The sequence below is a fragment of the Chrysoperla carnea genome, chromosome 1 (genome assembly GCF_905475395.1).
Source record: "Chrysoperla carnea chromosome 1, inChrCarn1.1, whole genome shotgun sequence".
Lineage (NCBI taxonomy): Eukaryota > Metazoa > Arthropoda > Insecta > Neuroptera > Chrysopidae > Chrysoperla > Chrysoperla carnea.
This window is the reverse complement of record NC_058337.1, coordinates 38423068-38438593: the sequence shown is the minus strand read 5'-3', so window position 1 is coordinate 38438593 and position 15526 is coordinate 38423068. Positions and strand designations below refer to the sequence as shown.

The following is a 15526-nucleotide window of genomic DNA, read 5'->3' as shown; positions in this document are numbered from 1 at the left end:
TTTGTACTGCGCATCAGGCTGTCTTTCTCTCGAACGAGAGAAAAAGCGGTGTTTACATAATTGAAACAATTGAAATTGTTTTCAAACAGTTTCAATTGATTGAAAACAAAAGACAAAAAATTGAAAACAAAAGACAGCCTGATGCGCAGTACAAAGTATGCAACGACCGAGGACTAGACCTAGCCCAGATAGGTGTCCTTTTTCCTGCTACCCTCTTCACACGAGTTTCACGTGGATACATCTTATACGGCAATTGTTATAATAAAAAGGAAAATACTGACATTAAATTCTCAGTCATTGATTTCAAAAATGATATACTAAATTCTCAATTGTTTCAAAAGCACTTCAAATTATTGAATGTCAAATTATTAAAGTTATTTTCAATTTGTAAAAAAAAAATATTTGTTACAGTCAAGTATTTTTTAGCTAACTAGACAGACATTCAAGAAAATTATCATGCTTTACAGTAATGGTTACTATTTGGATCTGTCAGGTATGACATGATACTTTTTGTGATGACAATCTCCCACCAGATCGACCACCGTAAAATAAGAGAACTTCTGCATAATAAATAGTTTCACAATTAGACGGTTATTTGTAACAAATGGCTGAGAAGTTTGTGTCGGTATCTTCCACTCTATATCAAAAAATATTTATCAGATTATGGGAACTATTCAAATAAGAATTTGTTTCATGTGAAGATAAATCAATAAAATAAAAATGAGCACTTAATATTACAGAATCCTTTGTGTTAATAACATCACAATGTAGTGTAGAAAGTTTTATCAAACAAAAACTTAGGTAAGTAACCGTTTTCTATAAGTTAAACCTAGACCAATAATTCACAGTTATCCACTAGATAAAATATTGGGTTTCTAAATTTAAAAAAAATTTAGAAACGAATTACTAATAATTTTTAAATTTTACACTTCTGTATCTTTTATAACGAATACATTAAAATTAATTACATAAAATTAATGTTTAACAAATAGAAAATTTTATCATTGTCATTGTGAATTAAGTAAAAAAAAAATTGATACCTATTCGTTAGTATCAGTCAACCCGTACTACATAATCTTCCAGCTCCGTTTGGAATGTATATTATATACAAAAATGATTGATTCATCCACAATTCATAACAACATAACTATTATAAAATTAAAAATTTTATCAATAAATTTACTATCACATATTAAATAAAGAAAAAAAAAGTTAACTATCAACTTTTTTTTGTTTCAAAGTGTAAGCTTTCTTCGTAAGCTGAAAAATGTTATTATTCTTAGCATAACTAAATTTGCAAATAACACAATAAAATTAAACCAATAGCGTTCTTCGGACATTGTTAAATCTTCTAACATTATTTTGGGATATTTATATTGGCAATATAATGCATCTTCTGGACAATGTAATTCACCACGACCATAACCATATACGGATAATACCAAACCTTCAAAACCATATCGCATATATGTTAAATATGACAACCAATATAATACACGTGGCATATGATTGAATAAAACAAAGAAACCAGCAAATAATAACATGGCCGCTGTTGAAATTGCACCAAAGAAGGTACCATTCTGAAAAAGTTAAACAAAAAATTTAATGACTGCATTTATTTAATTTTATTGTCAAAATTGAGGATTAAAGGGAAGAGGAGATGGTGGAAGATACTTCTATGGAAAAGTATATATCACAGCTCAAAAGTTTATCTAATGTCTTCCCTTGTGGAAATAAATCTGTTCTGGAACTCAGAATTCTTAGATTGAAATTCAGAAAAATAATATCTGAAGTAAAACTACCTCAGAAAAAGTCAGGAAAATTCTGAAAATATTAAATTAATTATTAATCAATCAATTAATGGCAGAAAATGGTAATAGATTGAGACTCTTTCGGAAGAAATATTCTGAGTTACTACTACTTTAATGAGAATATTTCTTCCGAAAGAGTCTCAATTTATTACTATTTTCTGTCATTAAATGATTGATTCATAATTTATTTAATGTTTTCAGAATTTATCTGGCTTTTCCAGAGATAATATTATTCCACACATTCTTTTTCTGAAGTCCAGAACATATTTGTTTCCACAAGGGTTAAGTTATGTGCAGGCCACGTAATTATTCTTATCGCCAATGGTGGATCAAGGCTCCCAAGACGCCCTTCTTGGTCTATGCGGAAGTGAGTATTGAAATTAAACATCTAATTTTCAAAAATTTAGAATATTTAAATCTTACTTACAGTTGACGAAAAAGTTTTATAGTTTCGAAAAAAAAATATTTAGGTTCAGGCGCTTTTTAAATATAAGTAATTTTTTAAATTTTGGGCGCCCTTAAAATGTTACCCTAGGTGCAGGTAAAATTTTGGGAACACTAAGCTAACAAAGTTAACGGAGTTTAATATAAATTGAACAAGTCATCAAGTTTGGGAAACTTATCTGCCGTTTCGACAGACAGAAAGTATCTAGCTCTTGGCCTTACCAGACTTCAAACTATCTGGAAAAAGAAATTTGGAAGAAAATAACTTACACAAAGAGGCAAGATCTAAATCATTCAACATTATTAAAATTTATGGATGAAGAAATAAGTCTTGGAAACTACAAGATTGACGAATAACATAATAAACATACTAATGCTTGAGTAGAACGTAAGTTGTGGAAGTTTTTATGGAAGCCAATTAAATACGGACTTGAGGGTACAGAGGCAGAAATATAGATTAAAGGTAAGCATGAAAAATATGACAGATTATTTGAGGAAACTGTCATGTAGCTATACATAAATCCTCAAATGGGATTATGATAATATTTCAGTAGAAGAGGAATAAAAATACGGTTTATAGTGACGCCTTTATAGCTCTCAAGAGAAGCTAGCATAAGATCATCTTCTCATGGGTGCTCAATATTTAAAACTTCGAAAATATTAAGGGGGTCAAACAGGCAGGACAACAACGATTGTCGTCGCCGATCATAGCACATCGTTTCGTCATGGTTTGATTGCGGTTGTATCGAGCGACAAGAAGAATCTGGTAGTCTTAAGAAGTTCTATAAGGCATGTCTTGCAAAAAAAGTGCTAACTGGATATCATGCACGGTACTTCCGATTGATTTAATACAAAAATTATTTTAATTAATACTTACCACTGGATTAACTGTGGTACCAAGTAATAAGCCAAAACTTTCTGATGTAATTGTTGTTAACATGCATATTCCTAAGTACATTGTAAAGCGAACTAAATCTGGTGGTTGAGCACTCATGTAATATGAAATACCGACATAAGCTGAACAAAACATTAGCTAAAATAACAATAATTATAAAAAAAATTAATTAGTTTACGATTTAGAAAAAAATTTAATTATTTTACCTGTACTGGGATATCTGCTACCATATATGCTAAATAATATGTTTTTAAACTGTACCAATTATTAAAACGTTCTTTTTTCAAGACAGGTAATTCTAGTGGAACTAAAAAAAATTAATTCATAATACGAGTTGTTTTATTATAGATATAAATTATATTTTCGGTTCGTTCTAGTCGAAATTGCAGAAATTAGAAACTGTTTTCTTGGTGTATAATTCAGTCAAGTTATACATGAGGGGGTGAAATCTTGCATCAAATCAGATATTTTTGTTTTTTGATATGTAGTTTGTTATGTAAAGGCAATGTTAAATTCAAGTTTTCGACTTCGGCAAATGGCCGGATTATGCTGAAAAATAAGAAAACCTCGAAAATTTTGACCTAATTTAAGGTTTTGTCGATTTTGAATCGGAAGGACTAGCTAATCATAAAAAATTAAATTGTTGCATCTAAATTTGCAACAATTTGAGATAAAATGGGCTTTTATAGGACCGATAGTTTCGGAGATACGCAGCTTTTCAAAGTTTGTCTATTTTGTTAAGTTACATGATTTTACACAATATTTCATCTTGTAAACTGTTAGAGATGGAACAAAAGCTTAAATGTAAAAAATGCTTCAAAAAAAAAAACTTTGGTTTGAATCATTTTTTCGTAAACATCAGTGGTTTTCGAAAATTTTCGAAAAGTTATTTTTCAAAATTGTTTTTTGTTTTTTCCGGAATGTTTCACAAGACCACCAGTTGAAGCTACCAGCAACTTTTCAAATCCCTATCTTTTATAGTTTTGGAGAAAATGGACACCAAAATTTTGTCCTTATTTTCGCCCTCATTGTTATTTTTTTATAAGGAACATTTTTAACATTTAAACTTTTGTTATATCTCTATCGGTTTACTAAATGATCTTGCTAAAAATCGTATAACTTGAAAAAATAGACAAACTTTGAAAAGCTGTAGCTCCGAAACTATTTGTCTTATAAAAAACGGCTTGATCTCATATTGTTGCAAATTTAATCTTCTTTAAATACTACTTTTAATGAAAAAATCAGTCCTTCCAGGTCAAAATCGGCAAAAAATGAAATAAGGTAAACAATTTCGAGGTTTTTCTTATTTTCGGCATGATCCAGCCGTTAACCGAGGTCGAAAACTTGGATTTAACATTGCCTTTACATTGCCAACAACATATCAAAAAAACAAAAATACCCGATTTGATGCTAGGCCTTATGTTTAATTTGATTGAATTATGTAAACCCACAGAGAGACATGTCAAGTTTTCTGCTTTCTCCCAAAATAGATCGCTCCTAGTTCTTAACACTAGATTGTACTTACATTTCAAAACTGCTGGCATCATAGATGTGTATGTTAAATAAACAATCGATATAATAAGAAATCCAACATTATTAAAAGTTTTTGAGCCATCGTTACCAAATTGATAATAGTTCAAGCCCAGTAATATTGCAACACAAATATGTAAAAATAACTTTAAATGTGTAACAGTCTGTAAAATAAAATGATGTGATTGTAGTAAGAGTACGTGTGACCCTCGTAAAAGTGGCTTTTATTAAATTCAGGTCGTTACTGACAAATAAATACATTTCAAAAAGAACAAAGATTCAAATTCTAAAGTGTTATGTGTGGCCTGTTTTATTGTATGCAACTATGACAAAAACACCAAAAAATAAACTTCTGGAAGCAGCGAAGATGTGGTTATACGAACAAAGTGAGCGTATTTCGTAGATTAAACACATCTCCAACGACTTGCAAGTTTAGATGTTTTTGTATTTGTAAGCTTACATAGGTTACATATTAGCTTTTTTTTTCCATTCATATGACGGGACGTAGTACTTGCAAAGTACATCTGATTGGTGTTTGCTGTCACGTAACCGGATGTATAATTTAAAAAAATTTATTTTTTTTAAATAATTATAATCCTTAGATTTAAAAAAAATTTATTTTTTGTTTTTTATCTACATATTATGATTAATCATTAAAAACTTTTATCCAACCGATTTATTCTTAGTGGACAAAAGCCTATTATTTACCACAAATGGTTTCTGATACAGTTATTAATGGTTAATCTACAGAGAGTGCCCCAAAAGTAACGAACAGCAGGAAAATGGTGAAAAGAGGATCAAATTCTAAGACGAAAAGTCCGTTGGCGTTTATCAGTAGGTTAGGTTAGGTTATGTTAGAGCGGCTGTCCTGGGGGAGGGGACTCACTTAGACCATAGGGTCCGTTGTGATACCGTTTATCAGTAACATTACCGAGTTTGGGCTTTCTTAATATGGTTTCAATTTTAACAATTTCTCGAGTAAAATTACTAAAACTGAAATATTTAAATTTTAAAAAACAAACAAATTAAATTTTTGTATTACCTATAGAATTAAAAAAGCAAAGTCTGTAAATATTAATTTAAAATAATTAAAAGAATGGTTTGATATTAAATTGTGACAAATTTAATTTCCTAAAACTTTGCTTTTTATAAAAGTTACAGATTTTCTAATATTAATCGAAACTTAAAGTTAAAAACGATATTAACGAAGCACTAACAGTGTCGCCTAAGAACTTTTCGTCTTAGAATTTCTTTCTTTATCCATATTTTTCTGCAATTCATTATTTTTGGAGAGACAGTCAGTAAAATATTAAATAAATGGCAATCACTTGGTGTTTTTTGGTCTACAATGAATTATGCAGCGTTAAAGTGAGTATTTTATAAAAATATTTTTGAAAACTTACCCAATCTCTATACAAATGTACAAATGTTCGATTTATTAAAATCCAAAATTTGGTAAATTCAGATGGTGGTGTTATTAAAACACATGATTTATTTTTATTTATGTCATAATATTTATTTTCTTCTATTTTACAATCTGAAAAACAAAAAAAAATTTATTATTCTTAAGACTCATTCATTATACAGTGTGCATTTAAGGTAAAGACATCCTCATATTTTCGTTATTTATAGGAATATCGATTTGAAATTTTGAACAGTTATAAAATGTGATTATTTAAGATACTTAACCCGAAATCAGAACTATAAGCTCCGGCTACTAAAAATTGAGAAATGAGGCCGATTCTTAATATTTTGCCTAACGTCAGAGATAGTTAGAGATATCCGAAAATACTATTAGAAAAAGTTGCTTAAAATATTTTTTTATACCCATATACCGATTTTCATGATAACATTCGCATTTTTAATTTTTTCATCTACACATAATTATTACAATGTTTATTGAAATATTCGAATACTTGACACTATTAAATTATCAATTTGTCCAGTTTTTACATTCCATAGCACACTAGTTATAAAAGCTTATTTTTTTAATATGACGATATTTATAAGGAATATATTGGGGATAGTCCTAAAGGTAATTTCGTTTGTCTTTATCCCGTTCTGCCTCCAACATAAGTTTCACCCCTCCTCATTAAACAGATTCCAGAGAATATTCAATTTATGCACTTAGGTTCTCATCTTTCTTTGAAACTTAATGCAGAGGACTTTTTAAAAATTGACTCGGAACAAAATTATGACTGTAAAATATATATCCTACGACCCATATATGTATTAGTTAAATTTAATAATGAATGAAGTCATGGATCTAATTTTTAAAGAAACACATTGACCCAATGCCCTTTTTAACGTTTTATTATCTTTTAAAATTTATTTATTATCTTTTAAGTTATGAATGCACTGTGTATATATGAAATTTTTTAAAATAATATAGATTTAATTATATTTAACACATCCGATCACTGAACCGGCTTAGTGGCCGTGCGATATAAATCGTCTTTATAACGTTCGACTAATGACCGAGAAGTTGTGGGTCCGAATCCAGACAGCGGCAGTGTGAGCAATTATAATTAATGGGACGGTAAAATTGATCTTACTATCGTCGATTGGCTAAGAACGAATCGACTCCACCCACATAAAAATTTAATTAATAAAAATAAAATAAATAAAATTAATAAAAATTAAAAAAATTATGATGTGGTTGGCCTCTGTTATAGATAGATATCTGAAAACGGAGGTTAAACCCTTTTATTATTACTATTATTATAATCTTTAACGACACATCATATTATAGGTTGCAGTCTCCATCAAAACAGGTAAGAAATGTTTTCCGCACGCAGTACATGCCCATCCCCTAAATAGACTTATGATTTAATAGAATTGAAAAAAAAAAATGAATCGCTTTAAATAGTTAGTCTATTGTTTCTAATTTCATAATATACCCTCATCTGATAACTTTTGGGGGAACATTTGTTTGTTTGTTTAAAAATTCGTTTCAAAGCATGTAGATTCCAAAAATCCTTTGTAGGAATGTACTATATCGATCATGAGCGAGTTTATACTCCGATTGGCATTTGGCTGATTTTCGGGTGCCGTGCCTTCATCACCTTCTTTAAGGGCAGGATCCGCGCTTGCCCGCACGTCATGGTTTAACACGTAAGTGAACATCTTACGAAGTTACTAATAAAGTTTAATTATGACGTTTTATTATCTAGATAATTAAGTCTACTCCAATTTTATTTGCATAATTTTCTCTTACAATCATAATAGTTAAAAAAATACAATAAACACGTGGACGTGTGTAAGAAAAAAACGTGATTTTAATTTTCCTCCCGACATACACAAAGTCTGTGGTATTAAGGTCGTCTTATATTTATAAGAAAGTGGCGGATGTATAATGTGCAAGAAGTTGTATTACTACTTTAAGTCAATTGCAAGTAATTAATTTCATTTTCATTTGTGATATAATCACATAATAACAGATTAGAACTTTATTCGCAATGTTAGTAATAGTTTAGAAACTAGTTCCATTTGTCAATAAAGCCTTTCACTATTTTCAAAACATATTTTACAATATCTATAATAATTTAGGTTTTATAAAAAAAAATTATAAATATCGATATCGCGTGGTTTCAGTTTTTTCGTTTGACGCTATTGTCTATTACGCAAAAACGCGTGGGTGTCCATAAACAAATTATTATTTTTACTATTTGTGTACGGTTCGAGTCTGGGGTCATCTTTGACAAAGAGACATCTAATTTAGTATATTGAATAATTTTCATCTGCTAAGTAGGCTATTGTCCTGGCTGGAAGGAACCTAAGCTCCTGGTATTTCTATATATGTCCTTTGAAACCCTAAGGATGCTCTAGGTCAGGCATGGCGAACAAATCACACTCGAACCCAGGGCCCGATCTAGCTATTTAGCCACTCCGGGCAAAAATAATATTTGCCACCTTTTACACTTATACCATATACAGGGTGTCTGTTTTAAGTTGACGTATGCTTGATACTCGATAAATAAATTTATATCTTATACCGGAATCGATCTAAGTTTTCAGGTTCAATTAAAACCTCACTCTGATTCATAACTGACAAAAATTAGATGAACGTTTTAAATTAGAAAGTTGTTCTTTTAGTAAATACGCAAACATTTTTTGTTTGATACTTTTTTTTGTAAAACGAATAGTTTAGACAGTAACTGATAGCAAAAATCTAACTTTTTGTGCGTTTGTTTGAATTAAAATGGTCTTTCTAGAAAAACGAACCACTTTTATTGGTTTATTAGGAAATTTTTTTTGAATAGTGCCTAGATTTCGCAGAAACAAATATACGAAATAACAATGATACGAAAAAAACAATTTTAGGTAAAGCTTTTCAGTTCGTTTTTTGCTTAAACTCTACGGTTTATGGAAAAATGTTTCGAACAATCTTATTTTTAATCAAAAACAACTTTCTTATAGTACCTATTCATCTATCGATTACCAGTTATGGAGTAGAGATAAATACATAGATTCCAATGGTGTTCTTCAGTGTTTTATTTTATTTATAAATTATAATGAATTTTTTCATACAATCCCATTTTTCGGTATACCCCTGGTCTTATTGAGTCCCGATCATCCAGACTACTGCATATCATATTTTAAGGATTTGCCGCTCGGGGCGGTTGCCTGGCTGACACTAATTACCATTTTATTTTCTAGACTTGTATACCAACCTTTTGGATGTTTTATTAACCATTCTTTGGTGTTTGCGCCTTTTGTCATAATTTCTAAAAAGTCACCATATTCTCCATTTGTTAATTCCAATACTAAAAATAAAAAAACAATTTGTAGCGAAAACATACATAAAAGATAGACAGCTAGTAAACCTTTGGGGTTTTAACAATGAAAAAGACTACAGCTTCTAACACTACATGATCAGAACGCATTTTGGATTATTTGAAGATTGTTTATTAGAGGATATTCGCGGTTTCATTTTATTTTTTACAATAAGTAAAATTAAGAAAATCAATTTTTACTGACAGCTTCAAATTGTGAAAGAGTGGGGCTAGTATTTGCAATTTTTTTAAATTTACTTTTAGCTACAAAAAATTAACTGTTTTTTATAAAATACTTACAAAAATCTGCTGGATTATGATATTTTGGACAACTAAAACCATAAGTTTGTAAATATGGTACTGTATTTTTACTAGCACCTTGATATACACAATGTCCTTGATTAACAACGTAAACTTGATCAAATAATTCAAAAATACTTGCACTAGGTTGATGTATTGTACATACAATTGTTCGACCACCTCGTGCTAACGCTTTTAACATATTTATACATTGTAATGATGATGAACTGTCTAAACCGCTGTAACAAACGAAAAAATTATTAACTCTCATCCTAAACTCATAAACTCAGAGTGGAAGTTAATATAATCGCAGAAACGAAGCAATGAAATTCGAAAAATTTGAACAGAGAGTCGCGATATTAGTGGTCTGCGACCCCAAAAACCCCCGAGTAACGAATTTGAACCGATTACATTAAGAATTTCCCGCAAACTCCAGGAAACGAAAGGGATAACAAGTTTGGAATCATTTTCACCACAATTAACCAAATTATGAATTTAGTATATTTACGGTTATAAATCCGACTTACTGTTCAAATTTTTCGAACCGTTTTTAGTGTTTTGTTTCTGCAACTAATACTATAATAAGTGCGATTGCTTGCTCTTCTTGTATCTTCTAAGACTATACATGGCACATCATGTATCTTGTGTTATGTACCCTAGATTTCCGGCAACAAGGGAGTAAGACTGTCGAAGCAAGAATATAACTTGAGAATAAAGACTTGCCTATACAATAGCCAAGTCAAAAATTTTTCCTTATATTTCGAAAACGTAATGGAAAATCAAGAACTGCGAATTCGATGGAATGAAAATATTTACATTTTTACATACAGGAATTAACTTTTTTTTTAAATGGGACTAAGCGTGTACATATTGTTTGTAGTAGATTCTTTGCCGTTAAAAAGCAACTTTTATTGGAAACATTTTTTTCCTAGCCCCTAATTTTTGTCATCTGTTTTAAGATATTTTCATTTAAAAAGTTTGCTTCAAGACAATTTTTAAGAAACAAAAAGGTTTTTTAGAAATTCTTGTTTTTTATAGGAATACAAATTTCTTTTACTCTACAGTCTACTCTAATCCAAAAACTTTCTATGTATTACTTACGTTGTGGGTTCATCTAAAAACATAATTGGTGGGTTGTCAATTAATTCTAATGCGATTGAAAGTCTTTTTTTCTGTCCGCCAGATAGTCGATCACATCTTGTATTTCGACATTTTGTTAAACCAAGTGTTTCTAAAATATCATCAATCTACAAAATAAAATTATAAAAAATTATTATTAGAAAATAGAAACAATCAAAAAAGCAAAATGAAAAACAAATTTACAATTAAATTCTTTGCAGTTTCGGATATACTTGTGCCTAGTTTTAAATCAGATGCAATTCGCATACTTTCACATACTGTAAAAAATGGTGTTAATTGATCATCTTGTAATATATAACAGGATTCTTTACGATATTCTTTTGCACTTAAACCATTTAAACGACAGTTGTTTACACTGATTTTTCCACCCATTCCCACAGTTCTGAAAAGTAAAGAAAATCTATGTTAATTGAATTGAATAAATATCGAGGAAAATATATAACTTTTTTATTTTTGGCAGAGAATCATTCTAAAATGATTATTTTCCTTGCGCGCAGAATTAGTGGTAGAGATATATAATAATGCGGTTTAGAAAAATTCTTACAAATCTATTATAAATATTATTGATAATTGATAATTTGGTAGTATAATGGGCGAACTGCGAAAGCTTTAAGTATTTCGGCCAATATCTAGTTTTGTAGCCAACGATTACCTAACTAATAAAGAATTTACATCGAACTGAAATTTACCTACTGCAATACAACTTTGGAAATATAAATAGGTATGAAAATAAAATAAAATCTTTGCCGAAACCTGAACATAATCCTGCCTAAGAGATCTCCATGCTTCGTACCTGACCTCCCATTTTTTATTTTAAGTGGAAAAGTAGCAAAAAAAGAATTTTGTTTTCTTTTTGGTTTTTTCTAATATATATTTCTGTCTACGCCACCTTTTAGAAGTGCCTCAAATTTGTCTAAGAAAATTTTGCATTTTCTGGTGATTTTTGCAAAATATTTTTGTATATATAAATTTTATTAATTTTTATTATCCATTTTTCTTATATATAAATTAAAATTAATTCAATTTTTTCTGTAAAATTTCGTAATTATTCGTGTTTTTTATTATTTGTAGTTAATTAAGGAAAAACATCTTTAAAAATTAAAAATATAAAAATATAAATAACAGTTATAACATCAATTTTTGATAGGATTTTCCTTTATTTATAGTATTATATCTAATGTGAAACCCAAAGCGGAATTGAATAATAGTTGAAGTGAACAAACTTTGCATTTTATATATGTCTTTCAACTAGCTATGCTATTTCATGATAGAACTCCTGAACGTCTAAAAAACAATTTAGACTAAGAATAAAGTTTAAAGAGGCACTCAGGATATAAATTTGTAACGTATGATGACTGAATCATATATTTCGCCATACATCATATATTTTTCGTCAGTTAAATAGAAAATAAACTGAATTAGCGATAAAAACTGAATAACTTGAATAAATAACATAACAAGTTCCTAGAAAAAAATTTGGAAGCATACTTAAGTTTTGAAAATGGGTGATTTTATAGTAAGCGGCACGTTTTTTTTAAAGGTGGTTTTAATCCTTTTTCTTTAGCTCACCCATCAGTTCATGGTTCAATGAACGCAAACTAATTATTCTATTGAGTTCTGCCGGGAGACAATTTTTTTAATAGTAATAATTTTTTAATGTTTTATCGAATATCAGGCGATAAACATAGGATACATTATGAGCAGATACTCGATAAAAACTTTATTGAAAAAGTAACTTTTATTATAATAAAGGAAACATACCATTTTGGAGAAGTATGTCAGAGAGATATTAGCTTGTTTAAAGGAGTTAGTACCAGGATGACCGAGCTACCAGCTTCCAGTGTTCATAATAAAACATATAGTCCTTAAACTGATGTTAAAAGCGTATGTCTGAGAAAACGGCTCATGAAATTTGTAGGTCAGTATGAGCATTCTATTTTACTAATATTGATTAAACATTTCTGTAAAAATTAGCCGGTTGTTGATAAATTTTCATACCCTCGTTTTTCCGACATGTTGGGAGTGGAGGTCACGTCAAATGACCCAATATTTTTGTAGGCCACTATTATTCTCTCTTATTATATTCATTTATCTTGCATACAAGAAAAAAGCAAATGGTTGTTCATATTTATTCAATAGGTCGTTTAATTGACATGTTTTCCGTTTTCCACATTGAAAACGCCCCAATTTTCAAAGTTTTCGTAAAGGAAAACGTTGTAGGTTACACTGAAATGAAGTTACTCACGAAGTTTCGTAAGAGTGTTAGTCACGAGATATTTTCCTCGTAAAATGACGACGAAAGATGATATTGTCAAAAAACTGCTTTTCGACGCAATTTTCCAATATGGCGGCGCAAGCGGTAAAGATACGAGGTAGAAAAGTGGAAATTCGAAAATAATACCTCTATAAAATCATTCATTTTCAAAACTCCCAGGAAACTTTCCTTGTAACTCCTTTTTTTTTAACCAAATGGCTATATAGTATTAATTAGATAATTTTTTTCTACAGCTTATGTAAATAAAAGAAAAAGAAGCATCCACAAGGGATCTGATATGTGTATACACTTTTCCTAATGCATTTTTTTCTAAGAGCTTACACGAACATTTATAAATTATATATGATAAGTATAATTGATTCAAGGATAAATGATAAAATTTATTTGAAGCAGTGGCGGATTAACATACCTAATCATCATAAATTTGTGCTTGAGCGCTTCTATTTTTATTAAGTCCATTTTTCGATTATTAATATTAGTATTAACGTATAAAAATAACTGGTTTATTTTTGCAAAAGATTAGCTTATAGCTATAATTTTGTAATTAAAAGACCCTAAAAGTTTTATTTGAAAACTGGTAGGTAATTATATATTTTATAGAACCAAATTTTACGACAAGAGATGGACAGTTATAATTAAATTACAAAAATATTTTTTTGTATACGTTCCAACTATGTTTATGAATATTTTTGCTTCACAATATATTCTACAATTTATAGTTATTTACTTCTGTTTAACATGTATTATTACTACATTTTTGGATAGTCCGATTTTTTTCGCAAATTAAACAGACTTTCAGAGAATGATTTCATTCAAAGATCTTATTCTAAGAGCGGGATCACTACTTAATTTTCTTAATTTTATTTTTTATCGAATAGGTTCCTTAACTGCATCAAAGTATTAGAAATAAGGAGAGAAATATTAAAACAAATTCTTTTCTTTACTTAATTTTAATGAAATTCTTATCCGAAACCTAATGTTACAATCATTTTGGATGGTAATGATTTAATTTTTTCAATTCCTTTTATAATTTTAATAAACAATACCTGACATATCAGCATCTAATAATTCGGTATTATTAGGCAATTTTACTTAAGTGTGGGTTTTTTAAATTACAAATGTCACTAATTAAACTTAAAATACTAAAGTGATCTGTCAGATTTCTTGAGGCAACCAAAAGGCGCACAGGAATTGAGTTGTTGAACAAATTTTCTTTTGTCAAAAATAGAATGAAAATATCTAATAGTACGGCAACTGACAACGTTTTCGAGGATCAATTTTTTCATTTTAAGACGGCTGAATTTCGAATATTTCTTTCCTTATTGAACTTGGCAGGGATGAAGTATTTCTTGCAACTGAGAGAGGTTGCGTTAATTAACACGGAATGCACGTTAATAAAGCAACCACATTTATGTCTGTCAAGTTATTCTTTAATTATAAAAGTCATATGAAAATCCCAACCCCCTTGAATGTATTGAATTTGTTTTTTTAAATTAGTAGAATAATATCTGATTCGCTACTAGCAACGGAAAAACTGTCTGGCCTTTATAATTTATGTTGCTTAAAGGATATAAAATGATTTAAAATAATTTTCTGAATTTTTTTTAATCAGCAATTTTTACACTTTTTTTGAGATTGAAGAAATTTCAAGAAGAAAAATAATTTCAAAGTCAATCCATTCTTAAAATCATCTCTTTTTGATATTGCCAGCTTTTACACCATACTTTTATAACATAACTGTTTTTATTTTCAATTATTCCATGATATTTTGAAAATTACTTGCAACGACCGAAGAAAACTCATTGCTAATCGTCGTATGATGCAATAACTTTGAACTACAATATTTTAAAAATATAGGCTAATCGGTGTATATCGTACCTACTTACTTCACGAACATTGCATACTGTGTCTATAATACTTTCGAATCTATAGCTATGTCAAATATTTTTTATCTTATATATTTAAACGAACAATTCTTTTATATATATTTTTAATCTTGGAAGCGGCTCCAACGATTTTCACGAAATTTGGTATTCAGAGGATTATTGTGGCGAAAAATCAATCTAGATAGGTTTTAATTTTAGAAAACGTCGTTTTATCCGCGTTTTCAGGGAAAACTGAAACATTTACTGCGAAATACGGCTGTTTTTGACGGCTGTTTCTTATTGGCGAGTATATATATATTGTACGTGGTTCGTTTCGTATGTATTGTATAGAGTGTAGTCCGTGTGGTTATGTCAGTTTTCGTTGATATATAGCTGCTGTGGTATACGTATATCGTAGTTAACGAAATTTAGTACGTACATTACCGGGACATTCAAATTGGTATTTGTGAGGAGACATATTAAACGGTTCT

The 15526-nt window shown here is 29.5% G+C and overlaps 1 protein-coding gene across 1 annotated transcript in view; it reads right to left on the bottom strand.

The window, feature by feature from the left end:
* Positions 1-1008: 1008 nt before the first annotated feature.
* The window catches only part of LOC123297134 (ATP-binding cassette sub-family G member 1-like), an 82104-nt gene continuing 67586 nt past the window's right edge, over positions 1009-15526 (bottom strand). Inside the window, exons 3-11 of the mRNA XM_044878800.1 lie at positions 11079-11277; positions 10857-11002; positions 9756-9994; positions 9354-9446; positions 6084-6217; positions 4676-4844; positions 3357-3457; positions 3133-3288; positions 1009-1580 (exon numbers count right to left, since the gene is read on the bottom strand). Coding sequence (XP_044734735.1) covers positions 1236-1580; positions 3133-3288; positions 3357-3457; positions 4676-4844; positions 6084-6217; positions 9354-9446; positions 9756-9994; positions 10857-11002; positions 11079-11277 — 1582 coding nt within the window. The 3' untranslated portion in view covers positions 1009-1235. The remainder of the gene's footprint in view (positions 1581-3132; positions 3289-3356; positions 3458-4675; positions 4845-6083; positions 6218-9353; positions 9447-9755; positions 9995-10856; positions 11003-11078; positions 11278-15526) is intronic.